General features: G+C 40.1%; 1 protein-coding gene across 3 annotated transcripts in view; it reads right to left on the reverse strand.

Moving 5' to 3' along the window:
• MAP4K5 (mitogen-activated protein kinase kinase kinase kinase 5) overlaps positions 1–22,652 on the reverse strand; it is a 293,565-nt gene that overhangs the window by 79,590 nt on the left and 191,323 nt on the right. For all 3 annotated transcript variants that reach the window (XM_033950939.1, XM_033950938.1, XM_033950937.1), the window contains 7 exons: positions 16,853–16,897; positions 15,150–15,192; positions 8,693–8,897; positions 7,407–7,504; positions 6,441–6,482; positions 5,319–5,403; positions 5,151–5,230 (listed from right to left, as the gene is read on the reverse strand). In XM_033950939.1, the coding sequence (XP_033806830.1) occupies positions 5,151–5,230; positions 5,319–5,403; positions 6,441–6,482; positions 7,407–7,504; positions 8,693–8,897; positions 15,150–15,192; positions 16,853–16,897 (598 nt within the window). The remainder of the gene's footprint in view (positions 1–5,150; positions 5,231–5,318; positions 5,404–6,440; positions 6,483–7,406; positions 7,505–8,692; positions 8,898–15,149; positions 15,193–16,852; positions 16,898–22,652) is intronic.

Genomic DNA, 22,652 nt, shown 5'->3' on the forward strand with positions numbered 1-22,652 from the left:
TCTGCAGGAAGCACAGGCCCTTCCTCACCTTTGGGCGGTCGAGGCGGTTCCTCCGGACCAGTGGAATACCGGATTTAATTCCCAGTACTTTCTGGTACCCAAGAAGACAGGGGATCTGCATCCGATCCTGGACCTCTGTGCTCTGAACATGTTTCTGGTCAGGGAACGGTTCAGAATGCTCACTCTTCCTACCTTGCACCCCCTCTTGGACGAGGGGGACTGGCTGTGCTCACTGGACCTCAAGGAGGCATACACGCACATTGCGATACACCCGGCCTCTCACCGGTATCTGAGATTCCGGGTGGGGGATCTCCACCTCCAATATCGTTTTCTTCCCTTCGGCCTGGCGACTTCTCTGAGGGTTTTCACAAAATGTCTAGTTGTGGTAGCTGCGGCCCTGCATTTCCGCGGCCTGCAGGTGTTTCCCTACCTTGACGACTGGTTGATCAAAGCGTACTCGCACCACAAAGTTCTGCGTGCGACGAATCAGACCATCTTGCTCCTTCACAGTCTCGGCTTTGAGGTGAATTTCCCCAAGTCCCATCTCTGTCCGTCCCAGTCTGTGGAATTCATCTGAGCGGTCCTGGACACGGTTTGTCTCCGCTCCTTCCTATCTCGGCCTCGTCAAGAGGCCCTTGTTTGTTTATGCCAGAGGGTGGCCCATCTGTCCTCGGCCCCGGCTCGGCTCCTGATGGTCCTCCTAGGTCACATGGCCTCTACGGTTCACGTGACTCCTTTTGCCAGATTTCACCTCCGTATTCCACAATGGACTCTTACGTCCCAATGGAACCAGGATCGAGATCCTGTCTCTCAACTCATTGTCGTGACTCCTTTGTTGAAGAAGTCTCTCCATTGGTGGATGCTGTCTTCCAATCTTTCCAGAGGTTTTCTGTTTCATGCACCCCTTTCGTAGAAGGTCCTCATGACGGACTCATCGACCTATGCTGGGGGGGGCTCATCTGGACAGTCTTCGCACTCAGGGTCTTTGGTCCAGTGCCGACCACCTTTGTCACATCAATCTGCTGGAGCTTCGAGCGATTTTCCTTGCCCTGAAGGCTTTTTGTGACCTGCTTCGCGACCGAGTAGTGCTGATCCGCACAGACAACCAGGTCGCCATGTATTATATCAACAAACAAGGGGGCACAGGGTCCCTGTCCCTGTGCCAAGAGGCGATGCGGCTCTGGGATTGGGCCATTCGCCGCAACATATTCCTTTGAGCGGTCTACATTCAAGGCCAGCACAATTGTCTGACAGACAGGTTGAGTCGTCTTCTGCAGCCTCACGAGTGGTCCATCCATTCCTTGACCCTGCATCAAGTGTTTGCTCATTGGGGGACTCCGGACGTCAATCTGTTCGCGTCCCCCTTCAATCACAAGTTGCCCCGCTTCTGCTCCAGGGTTTACACCCCTCTCAGACTCGAGGCAGATGCTTTTCTGCTGGACTGGACGAACCTGTTTCTGTATGCATTCCCTCCATTCCCTCTGATTCTGAAGACTCTCGTCAGGCTCAAGTCCACGAGTGCCACCATGATTCTGATAGATCCTCGGTGGCCCCGACAGCCGTGGTTCTCCCTTCTGTTGCAACTCAGTTCCAGGGAGCCTCTTCTTCTCCCTGTTTTTCCTTCTCTGCTTATGCAGAGTTGAGGTTCTCTACTTTATCCCAACCTTCAGTCTCTGCACTTAACGGCTTGGTTCCTCAAGACTTAATACCCTCGTTCCAGTTCTCTCAGCCTGTGCTGGACGTCCTGGAGGCGTCTCGGAAGGAGTCCACTCGTCAATGTTACCATCAAAAGTGGACCCGATTTTCTTCCTGGTGTGCTACTCGACAGCAGGAGCCGATGTCTGCCTCCTTATCTGCTGTTCTGGATTATCTGTTACACTTGTCTGGCGCTGGACTCAAGTCCTCTTCGGTTTGAGTTCACCTTAGTGCCATTGCTGTTTTTCATCAGCCGATTGACGGGAAGCCTATCTCTGTTCATCCTGTGGTTTCCCGCTTCATGAAAGACCTTTTCCACATTCATCTGCCCCTTAAACCTCCTCCGGTGGTTTGGGATCTTAACGTGGTCCTTGCTCGCTTGATGAAACTCCCGTTCGAGCTGCTAGCGCGGGCTCACTTGAAGTATCTTACATGGAAGGTTGTGTTTCCGATTGCTCTCACTTCTGCCCGTCGGGTCAGTGAGCTTCAAGCCTTCCATCATGATAAGGTGGTTCTCCGTACCTCATCCTAAGTTCTTGCCTAAGGTTGTTTCTGAGTTTCACATCAATCAATCCATTGTTCTTTCTGTGTTTTTTCTGAAGCCCTATTCTCACCCTGGAGAAGTGACTCTGCATTCTCTTGATTGTAAATGTGCGCTGGCCTTCTACTTGAAGCGTACCGCTCCTTATCGTTCTGCTCCCCAGCTGTTCCTCTCTTTTGATCCAAATCGCTTGGGTCGCTCTGTTACTAAGCGGACCATTTCTAACTGGTTGGCTGCTTGTATCTCTTTCTGTTACGCTCAGGCTGGTGTCTCCATGCCGGGTCGTGTCACAGGCCACAAGGTCAGGATATTCGATCCAGGGCGTCTGTTGCTTTCCTCCGCTCTACTCTGCTTGAGGAAATCTGTAAAGCTGCCACTTGGTCCTCGGTTCATACGTTTACCTCGCACTACTGTCTGGATATTTTCTCCAGGCATGATGGCCATTTTGGCCAGTCCATTTAACAAAATCTGTTCTCCTAAATTGCCAACTCTCCCTCCATCCCGTTCTGGTTAGCTTGGAAGTCTCCCACATGTTGAGAATATGCTGCCTGCTTGTCCTGGGACAAAGCACAGTTACTTACCGTAACAGGTGTTATCCAGGGACAGCAGACAGATATTCTCGCAACCCACCCACCTCCCCAAGGTTGGCTTCTTTGCTAGCTATCTGAACTGAGGCCATGCTGAGGAGACGCATGCCCTAGGTCAGGCGGGAGGGGCACGCCCGGGCCAATCACAAGCTTGAAGGTCTTCAAGCAAGTCTGCTTGCGAAAACGTCCGCTAGGGGGCTCCGTCGGTGACGTCATCCACATGTTGAGAATATTTGCCTGCTGTCCCTGGATAACACCTGTTACGGTAAGTAACTGTGCTTTCTCTCTTCTACTTCAGCTGACTGTCAAGGATCTGATTCCATTACATATCTTTCCATCTCTACTCACACAGAGTCACTGATCCATGTTACATCCCAATCTGCAGTCTCTACACTTGACAGCTTGGTACCGTTCAGTGTAACTTCAACAGATTTTCATCTCTTTGATCCTGTTCAAGCAATTATTGTTGCATTCAGATGATCTTCTCCTAACTGGTGGTACAGACTGTTCTGAAGGTATTCCATAAGAATAAGGTGCTGATAAATTAGTCTCTCACTCTGAGTCACTGTGATCTGAAACAAATCAGTTTTGGTCAAGGTTTGGAGAATCTCTGCAATGACGGTACAGACCTGTTGAAGCTGAATAAGGAGATCATAGGTACCATGATGATCTAGCAGACGTATTCTTCAAGGTGGAATATTTAGATGGAGAATATCGAAGTTTAGATCGTTGATGCTTCGATGAAGAACATAGTTTCGAAGCAGAATCTTGATGTGATGAAGGACATCGATGCCTGATGTTGACTGGTGTTCCGATGAAAAGGATCGCCAGCACCGGGTACAAGAATGTCGATGCCTTGAAAAAGCAGAATGATGCTCCACGTGCGAGCGTCGACAATGACTTGAGGAACGTCGATACGAAGCAGGACAATGTTTAGGAGCAGATTCCAAAGTAGTACCTTGTGGCCTGTGAGAGCTGTGTAGACAATAGCATGGAGATTAGTTTGAATGCGTCTCCAATCTCTCTGCACAGAAAGTTATCGACCCTGGATCGAATATCCTGCACCAATACCTGAGACTGAGCAGCAGGGTGTCTAGGGGTGGGAGACCTCAAAGAGGATGCACGCCCAGTAGGAGATACACTGCCTGTACTGAAGGAGAACACCGTGTCGAGGCTTGGCCTGCAAAGAGGGACTCAATGCTGAAGAGGCTTGTGACACTGGCTGGGAAGTGGTCAGCTTCTTAGCAGGCTTACCAGAGGCAGGGATATCTGATGTCGATGCAGGCACCATCAGTATCGAGGACTGAGACTTTTCCTCCATAAGTGAATTGAAAATCTTTTCCTGTTGAAATTGACAGGCCTTCAACGAATGCTTCTGAAGGGTAGAACAAATGCAGGAGTCCACCAGATGTTCAGGCCTTAAACACAGGATATACCAGTTGTGTGGGTTGGTAATGGAAATATGCCATTGACACTGACAGCACTTTTTAAATTCGCTCAATGTTCTTTGACATGGATGGGAAAAATTGAACAGCTAGGTTAAACTCAATTTTTGTGGGAAAAAAACAACTGCCACCCAAAACGAGACCCCAGACCTCAAAGAGGACTAAGGAAAAATAAACAAACCAAAATAAGTTTTTACGCTTTTTTTTTTTCTGAAGAAAGAATTACGAACAAAACAAAACTTCAAAGAAAAAAAAAGTTGTGAAACTATATTTCACAATTGATTGCACTGAGGGAAGGCAATGCAGCACTAGAAAACACAAATTCTTCGCTCCACAGAAAACGAAGAACTGAGGTACCGCAAGTTTCCAAGTTTATTTAATCTTCCTCTGATCCAAGTTTCCACCTTTTGCTTCAACATAGACCTACCACATTGAGTCTCTGCTATTCTTGAGTTAGCTCCATAAAGGTGTCCTTACAGAGAGAAGATTTATATTCCTTGAAGCAAACATATTTTATTCAAGAAAACAGTTTCATAAAAGATATGGTCAAATCAGATTCTTTAGAGTCAACCACAATTTGACTTCATGGCTATGGCAAAGAACAAAAAGGCAGACTGCTTCTTCACTCAAAGATGTGGATGTTCTTCTGGATTAAGGTTTCATAGTAACCAAAATATGCAAACAATCATTCTTATTTCAATAATTCTTATATACAAATGTTTTTCATAAATAGTTAGGCTCATAAATATTCATTGGCATATCATAAAAAGCAAACTTTCAGTAGCCCTTCAGAATGAAGTTGAATATCCCTGTCTTGAAGTTATAAGACAAGGCTGCTTCTTTCAGCCTAGACAACAATAGCAATTTTATACTTTGAGTTACCTGTTCCATTGTAGCTTCATGTAATTCATTCAGATTTAATGTATAAATACCTTCTTCTGTTCCAAATATTATGTACTGATCTAAAACATTGAGGAACTAAAATTAGTACTGGCTTTCAAACATATATTTAAAGTTCCACTTATTAAAATAAAGTTAGGTGGAAAATACCTTTAGTATCAGGATGTATCCAAGAAGTGGCACAGTTTATTTTCAATGGACAGCCATCAAATACTTTAGAAAAGCATGCTCCCATCTTCATAAAACACAGATTAGAACAAAGATGTTTTAACATAAGCATATCAGAATTTAAGTTGCAATTCATCAATGATGATCTAATTTATTTTAAAAAATTGTCTGCTTGTTCCAACATGCAAGATCTTGTGCTAAAGGTAATTTTTATGAGCTCCCAAGGCTTACAGGCCCATGGTACTCTGTGGTGTTTCCCTTTTAGAAAATCCACTAGCAGACCTTTGCCATGGGGAATATTTAATCTGGACCATTGCAGCTACAAAGTATGAAAAATAAAACAGGTGCAGGGATCTGATTACGAAAACCTCATATTGGTTATCTGACCAACCTTGGACCCATCTTTTTCCTGCAAAGGGCCTCAGGTAATTTTTAAAGTGGTAGTCTCTATGTATAAATATTAATTTACCCATAGAAACTCTTTTAGCAAGTGGCCACAAATGAATTTGCTATACGAGTCCAGCATATTCATATAGATCTGCCTCTGGCCTAAAAGTTAAACTATCTTCAGGCACAACCTTTGTGCTGCATTTGGTATACAGAACCTAGCTAAAATGTTCTTAATTATGTATAGGTAGAATGTAAGATTAACCACCCTCACCTTTATTTGGGGATAAGAGAGTACAACAATATTCCTTCTTTTACTCATAGTATTTCTGGAATTTGTTACTACTATTTGGGTTTCTGCCAGGTACTTCTGACCTGGATTGGCCACTGTTGGAAATAGGATATTAGGCTAGATCAGGGGTAGGCAATTCCAGTCCTCGAGAGCCGGAGCCAGGTCAGGTTTTCAGGATATCCACAATAAATATGCATGAGATAGATTTTCATCTCAAGGAGGCAGTGCATGCAAATCCATCTCATGGATATTCACTGTGGATATCCTGAAAAATGACCTGGCTCTGGCTCTCAAGGACTGGAATTGCCTACCCCTGGGCTAGATGGACCATTGCTCTGACCCAGTATGGCTATTCTTATGTTATATTGTTATGTTCCTGTAGTTGTGATTAACACTAATATGTAGACTAAAAAAGTACATCTTACCAAAACTTTTGGTGTTGGTGGTAAACCATTAATTGCCGACTTCTGTAAATGAAAAATCTATTGTAAATAATTTTCTTTTCAACATCTATTTTTATCCTAGGGTTTCTATAATAAAACCTGTATTGCTAAACAGAGTACTCCATTACATCTGACATGTAAAGGTTAACATGATAAAATTATGCTGAAAGCCTGCATTTTTAAAATTGTTAATACTTACACAAACATACAGGTGCATTATGTAGCTAGCCAAACAGCCAACTCAGAGCATAATTTACTAAGACTTATATTCTTCTCTGGTTATGGGGAAAAGGATTTAGTAAATCAGAACTTAATCGATGCGCACATCTGACCACCATTAACAAAGGACCTTACTTAATAAAGTATGGTAAAATTTTGCAGATTCTCCACAATAATGGCTAATCGGAATCTTAGGCCACTCCCAGTGCATCCCAGAATGGGCATCTCTCCTGCCGCAATCGTTTTTTTGTTGTTGTTTTTTTTTTTGGGGGGGGGGGTCCTGCAGCAGAGATTGGGCATCTCTCCTGCCGGGGAACATTGGGGTGGGTTAGCAGATGCCGGGGAGGAGGGACTGGGCATCCCTCCTGCCATGATCATTCGGGGGAGAGGGGGTATTTGCGGTGGGTGTCGGTGATAACCTCAGCGGCAACCCGATTCTCTAACCGGCACCTATAACATGGACGTCGGTTAGAGAATCAGATTCTTAGGCGGGCTTAGGTGCAATTCTCTATAGGATGCCCGTGTGCAATTCTTAAAAGTCACTTAGGTGGCTTCTGAGACTGGATGTCCTATACAGAATCCAGGCCTTAGTGTGGGCCCAAGCTAACAGCATGCAGCTTGACGGGTTATCTTAATTTTTCCTACATTAACTGCTTAGTGCCCATAGTATTTTGGTGTTACTAACTAGTCAAAGATACAAATAGCAAAATTAGGAAAATAAATTCTTACTGGATAGTCTTTTTTTTCCTTTTTGCGTGGCAGCTGTGGTACTTGTCTACTTCCTTCTGTATTTTCACCACCAACTTTCAGTGAACTATCACCATTCCCTTAAAAAGCAAACAATTATCCCTTATTAATACTTCCACTTGAAGAGTTTCCCATACAAGTTTTTGAATTTATACTACTAAATGTTTAAAAGAGAAACTCTAAAAAAAATCAATATGCAACAATATATATCAAAGACCTTTGTATTAGTATGAGGCTTTCCAGGCTAGCCATAGTTCTTACTCTAAAAAAAAAAAAAAATCCCTCAACATTTTACAATGTATCCTTGTACATTGCTCAGTACTGCTGCTGCTATTGTTCTGGATTTTAGATTTCATTATTTGCCTTTGCAAATCCAAGGTGCTTTGCATTTTTTTTTTTTTTTTTAATTTCAGCTCATACCTTTTCAACAAATAGAACAGGTCCTGAAGGTATATCATGGTTCGAGATGGCTTACAATTTAAGTTTGTATCCGAGACAATGGATGGATAGCATCTTGACAAAGGTCACACAATGTCAGTGGGACGATAGGGGATGAGAAGATATAGGATTTGAACCTTATTTCTTATCTGCTGATCTAGCCACTAGTGGCTATGGCTCACTAATATCACATAATTTTGTTTTTGCTTATGGCACTAGAATACAGGTTTGAATTCTGCTGAAGTTATTCTCTTAAAGACCAGAGGAGCAGTGCAAAGATTCAGTACAGTGGACATGGAGACAGAGGGAATAAGATATCAAATACTGCTGCTTTGTGCAAAGGCAACATGAACAACCAAAACCCAAATTGAAGGAAAGCAAGAAAAAAAATCAACTGCATTCATCTGCTATGACTGAATTAAATAAACTTAAACTGATAAAACACACACTGAAAAGTCCCAGAATGGTAAGTCTTACTGAATGAATACACTAAAAGAATGCTGATAAATATTCTACTTTTACAGTATGAACAAACATTGCCATATGTTTGTTAAACAGGAAATTTCTAAGGGTAAGGGGATAAAACTTGATATACTGTTTTTTTTACTGTGTGGTTTACATAATCAAAGCCATTTACATGGGGCAATAAATTGTCAAATGACTTTCCCAGACACAAGAAGCTGCATGGGAATCAAACTCACAACCTCAGGAAGCTAAGGTAACTGCTCTAACCACTAGGCCACTCCTCCACTCCCTGTTAACCTTCAGCTTAATTTATATCTATTATGGTATTACTTTACTTTCACACTTCTGAAAGGTATTAGATTTACCCAAATCACAGTATCTAGAAGACAGCAGTCCTGGGCTGCTGATGCTACTAGTCATGGCAACAAGAGGCGGCTCAGTCTGTTGGCCACATCCTGGAATACTTTGTCGTCTGTGCACTTGGCTCTCCAGATCTGGATGGTGTTTAATCGTGTTGGACTTCTCTTCAAACGCACTGTTGTCTTCAGGACAACTATTTATCCTCAATGGCTATAGCAAATCATAAAAGGAGGTAAATATAGTTAGTAGAAATGCTGGTAGTTCACATCTTTGCATTTTTTAAGTTAAAAACATCATACCATACAATTAGGGCTTCTATTTAAGAGTTTTCAACAATGCAAAATCATCAGTATTTATCAATGCTTTTGCATCCAGTTCCCCACCCCCAATTCTGGGTACCTTTTCCAGTGGAATTAAATACAAACATTTGAGCAGCCGAGGAAGCATAAAAATAGAGGATTCAATTTTTAAATGGCATTTAGACATTCAGCACTGTACCAATCTACTAAGTGCTACCTGAGTCATTTTCAGAGGAGGTGCTTGTATAAAACCAGGCAGTTTCTCTTGTACGTCTAATTTTATATATACAGAAAAATGGGTGTGGAAGTGGAATTCTAGGACAGAGTCCACCGAGCACCTATTGTATTTAGATGTTTAGGCACACAGCTGAACACTTATACAGCCACCGCATATGTTTGGGCTGGATGTGTCAAAAACAGATAAAACCTGGAGTGTATGCCCAGAGTAGATATACAAGTATATGTGTAGATTAGGCGTGTATTTTCATCAGCACACACTATACATGTAGTACTGCTAAAAAATGTTAAGTAAACAGTGACAATTACTGGATATCCTATTCAAAAAATGACCCGAGAATCCAAGACAGGTAAGGGGAGGGTGAAAGAATACTGGTAAAAAAATGAAATTTTTCTACTGTCTGCCCTATTTTACTTTTATGAACTAGGGGTGTGTGAGGGAAAGAAGTGGCTTAGTAGCAAGTATCCCTAGAAACACTCCCTCACTGATGCGGCAGTTAAGCTATCTTCGGCTGCAGATGTCTTCCACTGATTAACAAAGCTAAACAGGTAAAAATGAAAATACTGGGGTGGTTCTAATATCCTTATCTTGCCTCTGTTTAATTGTGGATGAATTAATCATTGTGATCAAAGATTCTGAATGTATTTCCTTTTCCTTTTTATCTTTCTATATTATTGTGAAATAATTTATAAAAAGAGATTAGGTATTACCTTGCTAATGTTTTTTCCAGTAGATAGGTGTGTCATTCTGGATAAGCAGATTATCTCCCCGTGGTCTTGAGCCCATGCAGAAGGAATCCATTCCGAATTTTCTCTACAACTCTCCCACTTCATCGAGAGCTCTACTGCCCTCTACAGTTAGTCCCCAAGCAAACAAAAGCTGTTCACTAATCAGGTGAAGTAGGGATATGGGAAAACCTCTCAACTAATTAGTCTATTCTGCTCAAACCAAGTAACATAAGAACTATGAACAATCAAACAGAGAAACAAACATGCTAGCAGGAGCAACAAAAGAGCTCAAATAGTACCCTAAAATATACCAGCAATAAATTACTCTTCAGTGCCCCAAAGGGCTGACTGACCTCCAAGGAACAGACTTGGAGAAGAACAATCTTAATGAGACAGTAGGCAGGCACAGGAAAGAGACAGGGCGAGGGTTCAGAATGACACCTATCTACTGGAAAAAAATATTAGCAAGGTAAGAACCTAATCTCTTTTTCCAGTGCAATAGATATGTCTTTCTGGAGAAGCGAGATGTACAAAAGCAGTCACAGAAATCTAGGAAGGGATGACTGTGTCGGCACATAACATAGCTTAGTTTAGCAAATGTATGTAGAGTGGACCAAGTCGTCGCCCTGCAAATCTCCGCTGGAGAGACTGCCCTAGCTTCAGTCCATGATGAAGCTACACATCTGGTCAAATGTGCCTTCACATAAACAGAAGACTGTTTCCGACAAACAAGGTATGCTGACGAAATGGCCCAATGTGTTCTCAAGGATGGACTACTGTAATGCTATCTTCAACGGACTCACCACAAAAAACCTGAATTGCCTACAACGGATACAGAACTCAGAAACCTGTCTCCTGTACAAGCTCAGCATCCGTGACCCCATCACTCCTCGATGCACACTACTACCAGTCAAGAAATGTTGTACCTTCAAAGCCTTAGTAATAGCACATAAAAGATTCCACCACAAAACCCCAACCTACATAGCAGCCAAGCTACAATTATACTTTCCCAGTTGCTCCCTCCGCTCTTACTTGGAGAGGCAACTCTGTATCCCCTCAGGAAGATCTCTCAAATTAGAATCAGCAAGCAAACGTTCAAAAAGCCACTTTATACCTCGTCTGTGGAACCAACTGCCTACTCAGATCAGGACTGGACTTGCTGATGGCCTTTTGGAGAGCAACAAAGACATTCCTTTTTGCCAAAGATACTGAATTAAGTGACGTAAGCCGACCCCTTCGAAAGCTACTATCTTTTACCTCTTGTCCCTACATAGTTAGGAAACTGTTCCCTTGTATGTTTCTATCAGTATCCCTCTTCTTTTTTTTAGTTATTTTATTCTCTGTAGTCCCTGTCTTTAGCTTTATGTCCTCTCCCTACACTGTGAATGTCCTTTTGTGACCCGTTCTGAGCTGTTGGGAGAATAGGATAGAAATCCAAATAAATCCACCTGGAAATTGTGGCCTTGGAAGCTGATGCACCTCACTTAGCTGGATTAGTCAGCACAAAAAGATGGTCAGAGAGCCTAAACTCATTGGTGACTCCCAGATATTAAAGTACTCTTTTCACACCCAACTTCTTTAAAATCCAGTTCTATTTCTTGGAACCTATGGTCTGGAATGCTGGCAATTGAACATCCTGATTGACATGGAAAGCCAAAACCAATTTCGGCAGGAATAACATAAGTATAGCCTTAAAAGGGCACACCAATGGTCCATCAAGCCCAGTAGCCAGTTCTCATGGTGGCCAATCTAGTACCTGGCCAAAACCCAAGGAGTAACAACATTCTATGCTGGCAAGCAGTGGCTTCCCCCATGTCTCTCAATAACAGACTACAGTATAATCTCATTATAACGGACTCACTTATAATGGAATATTATTTATAGTGGAAGAGGTCCGCTGGTCCTGGCACTGCATATAGCGGACTCACATATAATGGACAAACAATTGGTCCCCAAAGCTGCTTTTAGCTGTAGTTTTGTTTGACTATAATGGAAATGCAGGCTCCACCTACAAGGCGCGTGGTATGCCAGTGATATAGTATCAAAATGCAGTCCAGAAGAAAATGACAGATTATTTTTCTTTCCAGTACAGTGTGACAATGCTTTAGAATATCTTTTAGTGTTCTGGTTTTGCAATAATTTCGTGCCATACCAATGTTTTGCTGAGTTTTGTTATTGACGTTGCTAATATGGTTTGTGCAGTGACTGTTGTTCACTGATTGTACGTTGTTTCAAGTTAACCTAAATAAAGTTTTTAAAAAAATGCAACTCTGGATATAACGGACTCTGGATATAATGGACTGTTTTTCCAGGTCCCTTGAAGTCCGTTATAACAAGATTATACTGTATGGACTTTTACTCCAGGAAATTGTTCAACCCTTTCATAAAACCAGCTACGCTATCCACTCTTACCACAACCTCTGGCAACACGTTCCAGAGCTTAATTATTCTCTGAGTGAAAAAATATTTCTGGCAACATGTTCCAGAGCTTAATTATTCTCTGAGTGAAAAATATTTCCAACTATCGGTTTTAAAACTATTTTCCTGTAACTTCATCGAGTGTCCCCCAGTCTTTGTAATTTTTGACGGAGTGAAAAAAAAAATCGATCCACTTGTAAAGGAAGGAAGGAACGGTATGTAAAGAGGCTCCAGTGTCAGAGATCTTAAGGAAAGGCTCCCTACAAGAAAAAGCCAGGAGTTCTGAGATAAGTCTTGCCAAGGTCACAGCCACCAGAAAAACGGTCTTGAGCATCAAATCCATCAGTGATGCTTCCTTCAGTGGCCCAAACGAAGCTTGGCTGACACCCTGCAGAACTACATTCAGATTCCGTGAAGGGAATGGGGTTTTGACCAGAGGTCTGATGCGCAGTGAATCCTTCAAAATTCTGGCTATGTCTAGATGAGACACCAGTGTAGATCTGCAGTCTCGAGCCCTGAAACAAGAGAGCCTGGCAACTTGGACCCAAAGGGAAGCCACCATAAGTCCCTTGTCAAAGCGGGCTTGGAGGAAAGCCAACATCAAAGAAGCTGGAGCTGGGCAACAGGTACTACAAAGTATTAGCCTGTCAGCTGCAAACCACTGTTTGTCTGCTTTCTCTCCAAGCAGATAGAGCTGGACCCACAAACAAGCACCGAAAGAACAAAAAATTCCAAGCACCGAAAGACCGAAAAAATCTGAAAATATTTAAAATTAAATAAAGAAAAGAGAAGAACAGAAACACTCTTTCTGGCTCACGAGCAGAAGGGAAAATCTGTGGAAGGCAGTAGAGATCTCAGTGAAGCAGCCTAGGAATACACCTTGACTCCAACCTGTTGCCTTCCAACCACATCTCTCAGGTGGTATTTTCCTCATTTTACTACCTAAGTCAACTCCAGAAAATAAGGAACTACTTTTCTGAGTCCTCTGTCGATTGGACTGACTGCAAAGGTCTCACAGCGAAGAGCATACAACATCTCTAGCATGTAGAAAACATGGCAATCAGACTTCTAAAAAACCTCCATCCCTGCAACCCTGTCTCCCAGGCTCTGTTGTTAGCTCACTGGTTGCCCATAGTCAAATGTTGTGTCTTCAAGGACCTGATGCTAGAATTCAAGTCCTTGCATGACATGGCGCCAGGCTACATGACAATCAAGCTTCCTCCATACATGCCGAACATGTCCCTTAGATCCCAAATGATGTTCCTACTCCCAGTTCACACCGAGCCACTGGAATCAACTGCTCCCACAGATTAGATCCCTTGAAGGGCTCCTCAACTTTAGGAAAGCAACAAAAACATACCTGTTCACCTAACTCCCCCGCCCACGACCGATAGATTACAAAGAAATGTATATTGATACAAGATCCTCAATATGTGTTGTGTTAGGATAAAAGCTTGCATTGAGAAATCATGCATTGTAACTATGACTAATTTAATCTATAAACTGTATATTATGGATATTGGTATTAGAGTCCTAGTATATGTCCAGTTATAATAAAAACTTGTACCTGAAAAAACTTGTACTGTAACTATGGCAAATTGGAACCTGTTAACTGTATATTGTGTATGCTGACTTGTAACTCATTCTGGGCTCTTTGGGGAGGATGGTATAGAAAATGAATAAAATTAATTAAATAAATAAATAAATAGAGGTCTAGGTGAAGTAGGAGGGTTGTAGAGAAGATCTGGAATGGATTCCTTCTCCACGGGCTCACAGCCATGGGGAGATAACCCGCTTGTACAGAATGACACAGTTATTGCACTGCAAATGAATATTCTCATAAAGAATAAAAAGGAAGAATGTGGAATGGAAGAGTAGCCTATTGATTAGACAGTGGACTGAGAACCAGAGAAGAGATTCTTACAGACACTACAGATAGGAAAATACCTACTATATTTGTAGGTTAAACACACCTTTAGTTTGCATTTAGAAAATTGAATAATCAAATCTAAACTTCAAATCAAACTTGAAATACAGAAATTTTCTCCTTCTAAGGTTATATAGTGTCAACCATTTCTATTATTTGATTCTAATACTTGACCTATCGCTCAAACTGAAGTGTTAGAGCAGTTTACAATACTAAAAATATTACACAATACAATAAAATTATTACAATAATAAAAACTATCACAATTATACAATTCCTTAAAAATAAACACTTTTGGTACAATATTCAATATCAACCACCCATTATCAGTAGATCTCCACTTATCACCATGGCATTCAGTTTATAACTTTGTAACAATCAGGTTCAATTTACATCGTAAAACTCTCAGTAAAAAGCCAAGTTTTCAATAATTTTTGAAAACATAAATAACTGCATACATTGTATTTCAATTGGCAATCTATTCCACAAACTAGAACCTGGATAACAAAATGCCTTTTTCATGTCTTAATTTCACTTAATATTACTGATGATCATTTTAAATAATGGAATTCATACAGGAACTGATTCAAACCTTATCTAGTGCCTTAGCCCCTGTATATAAACTGAATGCCTTGGTGATAAGTGGAGATTTACTGAAAATGGGTAGTTGATATTGAATATTGTATTGAAAGCGTTTATTTTTGAGGAATCGTATAATTGTGATAGTTTTTATTATTGTAATAATTTTATTGTATTGTGTGATGTTTTAGTATTGTAAACCGGTCTAGCACTTCAGTTTGAGTGGTATATCAAGTAAGTTTTTGGGGGGATATTTTTTGCAATCTTGCTTACCTTAGGTGGTAATGGAGGTGGGACACCTCGCTTTAAAGTTGATCTAAAACAAACCGAGTGATTTTCAGATATTAGAACAGGTGAACACACATCCTGATAGTGTGGATAACAGAAAAATTATAGGCTGGGGAAACTAGGAAATACATAATTGTAAATGCATATACTCAAGTTTTATATTTTGATTAAACTATGCACACAAAAGCTATTATAAATGTTGATCAGGCATATTTGTTTACATTTTTAAAGTGAGCAAGTCTCCCCAGACCCAAAAGGAGGGGTGGGAGGAAGAGACAGACCAACAAACAGCACCCTACCAAAATTTATTAGAGTGAAAGGGAAGCCCTCAGTCTCACAGCCTGCAGTGGAAACAAGCCCCTAATGCACCAGTTGTCACAGTCATACACCCAAAAGGGTATTATCAATTTGCCTGATTATTTTTGTTGGTTACTTCAAGAGCGTATAGCAATAGCAGAGCTGGTTCCTGAGGAAGGGGGTTTTCCTTCGAAACAGAGCCCCATTGGATGGGTTCATTTGATGCTGGCTATTTATCTACTCCAAATTCCTACAGAGAAGCTAACTACTTTTCATTTTCATGTTCAGCTTGTGACTGTGCTGGCTTGGCTGCTGTACCCTCAGATGAGGGGCAGAGACAGCCTAACTTACCTATTGATGTGTTCATTTAAATATTTCATTTTTTTCCCCACTTTTAGCACACTGGTTTGTGCACTAGTTTATTCACGTTTAATTCACATTTGGGTTAACCTGGGGATGTTTCAGCTGGTGCATTAGGGGCTTGTTTCCACTGCAGGCTGTGAGACTGAGAGCTTCCCTTTCATTCTAATAAATTTTGGTAGATTGTTGTTTGTTGGGCTGTCTCTTCCTCCCACCCCTCCTTTTGGGTCTGGGGAGTCTTGTTCTCTCGATATATTTTCAGTACTCCTCTTTCTGAGTTTTTTGTTGTTACATTTTTAAAGCAGCAGTACTCTAACTTTCATCATAATCAACAGTAAAAATGGCTAATGAAGCTGCTTTGTTTTTTCTATTCATGTATGTTTTTAGGTCACAAGGTTAATGTTTGAAAAAAATTTGTTGTTAAAAAGTGACATTGGCCTCTCTCTCAGTACTTGTGTTTCCTGATGCTCCTGTTAAGCAATCTAATTGAGTCCCATTTCACACCTGGGCTGCTCACAGTACAAATATATATTTAAGGAGATATTGACTATTATAGAAAACAGATCAGGAGAGCAGTTATACTAGTGTGGTGGAGGAGGGCTATGACAGTAGAGTATGCATTTTAGGAGCAAACATGATTAAAGAATCCCTATCACGAGCAAGGAAATTCCCTATTCATATTATAAAATGCTATTTGCTTAATAAAGACACTGTAGAAAATTTATGAAATTAGAACACTTTCTGTACTGAGTTTCCAGCCATCTATGGTTCAATTAAAGGCAGTTATTTCTGAGGTGGTCCTCTATTCCTAACTTTGCTCATTGTTACCGAAGTGAGCACTTAACAAGTTATTTCTGAATTAATAAATAAAAACATATAACCATATTCAAACTAGCTAGAACTAAAAAGCTAAATATAATTCTTCTCACTAGTGACAGTAATGTATAAGTTAATGATTTTTCTAATAAGTAATATGTAAGCTGTTTTGGCTCACCTGAAGATTGCAGAATATAAATATTAAATAAACTTACTCTTCGGTATCTTCAAAGCTATCACCAAATCTTGTAAGATGTCCCCTAATATTGAGATAAAAAGTAAACATTCTATGATGTATAAATATTGCATGTATTGTGCTTTATTTCATTACAGTAGTGGCTGTTGACTTTCTTAGAATATTTATCACAGTCCTTTGGCAATGCATTATGCAGAAAAATTTAAGCTTTCTATAAGGTACCTACACCAGAAAATTCCAGGGATTTATATAATACACTTGAAAATCTGCACCTGAAAGCTATAGAGCAGTTTGGTAATTTTTAACAAATTCTTTAAAAGCCTAGATTCCATTGAGGTATGATCAATTAAGATAATACATTTGCTTTTAATTTTGCAATCTCTTTTAACAGAAATCTCCCTGAGAAGCTGCATGAAAGTTCTGACCTCAGTTTTCCATTCTTACCCAAAAGTAGCAATTCAATGAGAAGAGAGACTAATACTTTCATAAATGTACAGTGTATTTTATAAAATATCATATAGCTTAAGGTGAAATAATTGATATCATTGCTTTGAATGTGTGAACAAATATGTGGACAAAGGTGAGCAGTTTTTGAATTTTCAAAAAGCATTTGACAAAGCCTCTCATAAAAGACTCCTGAGAAAATTGCCTCCTACTGTAAATTGGGAACTGGTTAAAAGATATAAAAAGAAGAATTAAATAACCCATTTTCTCAATGAAGGAAGGTAAATAGTGGAGCTTTCAAGAGATCTTTACAATGTGAGAGACTGTACATATACAGCGAAGATACAATGCATGAGAAAGTACAGTGCAGTTTAGAGCAGTTTACAATGCAAGAGACTGTGCATGTACAGCGAGGATACAATGTAAGAGAATGTACAATGCAGTTGAGAGCAGACACTAAAGAAATTTATCAAAAGAGGTAAGGTTTGAGAGATTTTCTGAAGGATGAGTAGGATGGTCAGATGAGAAAATCTCTCAAACCTTACCTCTTTTGATAAATTTCTTTAGTGTCTGCTCTCAACTGCATTGTACATTCTCTTACATTGTATCCTCGCTGTACATGCACAGTCTCTGCATTGTAAACTGCTCTAAACTGCACTGTACTTTCTCATGCACTGTATCTTCGCTGTATATGTACAGTCTCTCACATTGTAAACTGCCCACAATTGCATTGTACATTCTCTCACATTGTATCTTTGCTATATATGTACAGTCTCTTGTATTGTAAACCGCTCTGATCTTTTTGTGGTATTGCGGTATACAAAAATAAAGTTATTATTATTATTATTATTACTGACCTTAGCACAATCAATAAAGTTTTACAGTTTTTGCTTATGTAGATGATATACAACATCCATTAAACTTCCAAAATTCAGTTGAAATTCAAGAAATTAACCAAAAGCTAGAACAAATAAGGCCATGGTTAAATGAAAACATGCTTTCTTTAACTATTACCATGAAAAAATTGAAAAAAATGGGGAGGGATTTATCATTTATGATTTGATGTATTGATGGTAGTTACAAATGTTATGTAATAATTAATTATATTATTTGTGATTCAGTAATTGTAAGAATGGAAAATTAATAAATAAATAAATAAATAAATAAATAAAATAACTATTACCAAAACTAAAGCACTAATGTAATGACAAAGAAGATCTAAAATCCCCTATTTCTATACAAGCAACACCAATTCAAACTACCATCAAACTACTTGAGGTAATCTTGGACAATAAACTAACTTTTCTTTTTTTTTTAAAAAAATCTTTATTAAATTTCCAAACTACCATAGTGCAAACAAACAATTTCAATATACATAATATTATACGAAATGCACATTAAACTTATAGACACTAATGCACAACTATTTCTCCCCCTCCCCAATAATCATAAAAAGTACATACTCTACAGGAAACCATTCATATATTTTCTCCGAATGAAATTCCAATGCAAAACCCTCCCCCCTTCCACCCACCCTGGATGTATATTTCTTTTTTTTGTTCAATGATTTTTATTGAATATTTTAAGAAATATACAGATAGCAGTTCAGACACATAAAATCTGGATGAAAAACATTGGTATAAAATAAAACCATGTCTGCAGTCATTAGCAGACACCCAGATTAACAAAAGAATGCAAGGTATGTGCATCTGCTAATAGAAGATATATGAAAGATAAGGAAGTAAGAAGAGTGAATAAAAGAAAAGAAGAGGGAGAGAGAGATAAAGAGAAAGAGAGAGATAGATAAATAGATGAAGATAAAGAGGCAGAAGTGTCTATGGGGTAGAATGAACATAGGAATCTAAGAATGACCAAGGTGATTTTTTTTGCACCATGTTCTTGGAGAGTCGAGAGATCATGCTCTTCTCATATGCATAAGATTCAAATTTGTGATACATGCTGAGAGAGTTCCACCAAAAGGTGTAGTCAAGTAGCGAGGATGATTTCCAATTTTTAAGAATATGCATAAAAGCTGTTACAAATATGGCATCAATGAGTTTAGGTGGGCAATTTGTTTGTGCAAAACAAGGGTGTTGAGAACGAAGAATAGCAATGTCTAAGGAAATCTCTTCTGAACATTTAGTTATAGATTTAATAGTGTCCCAGATGCGAATCCAGAAGGAATGAACCATATTGCAATGAAAAAGCATGTGATCAAGAGTTCCAGACTCTTTCAAGCAGTTCCAGCAGGTAGAGTCTTGTCTTAGTTGCGCTTTCCACATGCGAAATGGGGTCCACACTGCATTCCACATTACGAAGAACATTGATTGCGATACTCTGGAAGATAGAAGAGGACGATTTGTGGAAGACCAGAAAAGTTCCCAATCTATATCAGAAAGCGTAGTCTGCAGAATCGAATCCCAATGGTTCATTGATTGAAGTGAAAAGGTGAAAGAGTGATCTCTTAGAATACTGTAGAAAAGAGATATCGCTCTACCTTTCATTAAGGCCAGAATAGACCAGTGACGAACAGTGTGGATAGAGGTCATGAAGTCAAAACGCATATGTATCTTAGACAGTATTCCAGTAAGCATAAGCCATTGGGGATGTACAGAGGGTGGAAGTGAATATGTAGAACAAAAAATATCAAAAGGAATGAATGAGGTAGAGGAGACCAATTGATGAGCAAACTCGACTCCCGCCCGCTGCCACCTCTTCCATGTGAGGGATCTACCTTTATTCTGAATTTTAGAGTTATTCCAAAGGGACATGAGTGGGCTTTCATTAATAGAGATCTCAGCCGTTGCATCCAGAAGATGAAAAGCATGCCGCGTTGCACTCAGCAGGGGATACTTTCTCAAATGTCTGGGTATTGACACTGTGAGGAAGCAGGTGACGTGCAGTGGTGCACATAAAAAACGCTCCATTTCGAACCATGTTGGTTGATCTTGAGGGTTAGAGTCAGCAATCCAATGAGCTCCATATTTAGCTAGAGATGCGATATAGTAATAGTAAAAATCTGGTAAGTTTAATCCACCGTTAATCCTAGAGGCCTTCAGTTTGGCAAGAGCAATACGGGGTTTTTTCTTGTTCCAGATAAATTCAGAGAGTTTCATATTAAGCCAGTGAAAAAATGTTTTCCGGCATAGGAGGGGAAGCATGGAAAGGGTGTAGTTAATTTGAGGGGCTAGAGACATTTTAATGGAAGCTATTCTACCCCACCATGACAAATAAAGTGGTGACCAACGAGTTGTAGTGTTTGAAACTAATGTTTTGATTTTGGAAATGTTAAGATCCTGGGCATGTACTGGATCCTTATGAATTAGGACCCCCAAATATTTCACAGCTCCCTGTGACCAGGAAAAAGGAAATTGAGCCAGATCTGAGGGGGAGATATGGTCATTAAGAGGGAAGATCTCTGATTTCTCCCAATTAACAGAATATCCAGATAGTTGAGAGTATTGAGAGATAATGTTAATAAGATGGGGCAAGGAGGCAAGGGGGTCTCTGAGAAAAAGAAGGACATCGTCAGCGTAAGCTGCTAATTTAATGTCTCGATTGGATGTAGGGATACCTTTAATTAGGGGGCATTGTCGGATAGCTGACAGGAGGGGTTCCAACGCTAAGTCGAATAGCAACGGTGATAGGGGACATCCCTGACGGGTGCCTCTATGAAGGGGGAATTTGTTGGAGAGAGAATTATTAATCAGAATGCGAGCTGTGGGTTGTCTGTAAAGTGTTTCTATCCAATTTGTAAAGAAAGGACCAAAATTGTACCACTTCAATATTCTGAACAAGAATGGCCACTCCACTCGATCGAAGGCTTTTTCAGCATCAATGGCCAGGCCAATCACAGGATCCGAGAGTGTTTTGGCGTGGGCATTGATGTGATGAAATAAGCGTAAATTATCTCCAATATATCTTTGTTTGATAAAACCTGTTTGATCTTTGTGTACAAGGGTTGGGATAACTGTGGTGAGTCTTAATGCTAATAGTTTTGCCATAATTTTGTAATCTAGATTAAGGAGAGAGATGGGGCGAAAATTTTTGACTAAGGTAGCATCGCGTTCTGGTTTAGGAATAACTACAATAGTGGCCTCAGCAAAATTAAACTGTTTATCCGGAGTGGAGTGGAGAAAATCATAATATGTGAGGAGTTGAGGTGCCAAGAGAGCTCGGAAACTCTTGAAGAATTCATTAGTAAAGCCATCCGGGCCTGGGGCTTTCCCAGTGGGTAAGGAGGATATAGCGGTTTCAATCTCGGACGTGGTAATGGGAGCGTCCAATTTCGTTTTAATAGATTCTGATATAATTGGGTGAGTTAAGGAGGTAAGAAAAGAGTCCATCTCTGATTCAGGTGCAGATAGCTCAGATTGGTATAGAGCAGTATAAAATTTTTCAAATTGGGAAGAAATCAGAGATCTGGTTTTAACTAATTGTCCTGATGAGTCTTGAACCGCTGAGATATGTAAACGTTTTGATTTAGTTTTAAGGTACCTAGCTAACGGGCGACCCATAAGATTATCTCCCATATAGTGCCCGGAGGAGGAGATGAAAATGTCACGTCTGGCTGTATGTGAGACCAGAGTATTATATTCATATTTGAGATTTTGAATGCGTTGGAATATGGTGGGATCATGCAAATGAGTGGACATATGTTGTAATTCTAAATTTTTTATAGAGATTTCCAATTCTTTTTCTTTTTGTATGGATTGTTTTTTTTTCCAGGAAGCAAGTTTAATCAGTTCACCTCTGAGAGAAGCTTTGTAAGCTTCCCAAACAATAGCAGGACAGGTTTCTGAATCTTTAGTGTTGATTTCAAAAAATTCCGTGGTAAAAGATTTGACTTTGTCCACTATTGCTTCGTCTAAAAGTAAGGCATTGTTAAGTCGCCAGGAAGGAGATTCTTTGCGTGGGGCAGAGATAGTTAAGTGTAGGGAAATGGCTGCATGATCTGTGAGTGATATTGGGTGCATGATAGCATTTGTTACCTCCTGAATAAGTGAGGGGGAAAGGAGGAAGAAATCGATTCTTGAATAAGTGTTGTGTGGTGATGAAAAGTGAGAGTACTCTCTACCTTTCGGGTGCATTAAGCGCCATGGATCTACTAGGGAGAAGGCTTCCATTAAAGCATGCAAAGCTGAGAAAGATCTGGACTTTGAGGCTCTACAAGAGGATGATCGATCTATGTAAATGTCTTGAATTTGATTGAAGTCTCCTCCTATTATCAGAGAGCAAGAACCATATTCAACTAACGCCAGCTGAAGATCTTTGAAAAATTCTGGATGATCTAAAACAGGAGCGTAAATATTAAGGAGCACAAAATCTACCGAGTGCAACGCAGCGTGTACTAGACACCATCTTCCATCAGAGTC

Source organism: Geotrypetes seraphini, chromosome 7, assembly GCF_902459505.1.
Source record: "Geotrypetes seraphini chromosome 7, aGeoSer1.1, whole genome shotgun sequence".
Classification (NCBI taxonomy): domain Eukaryota; kingdom Metazoa; phylum Chordata; class Amphibia; order Gymnophiona; family Dermophiidae; genus Geotrypetes; species Geotrypetes seraphini.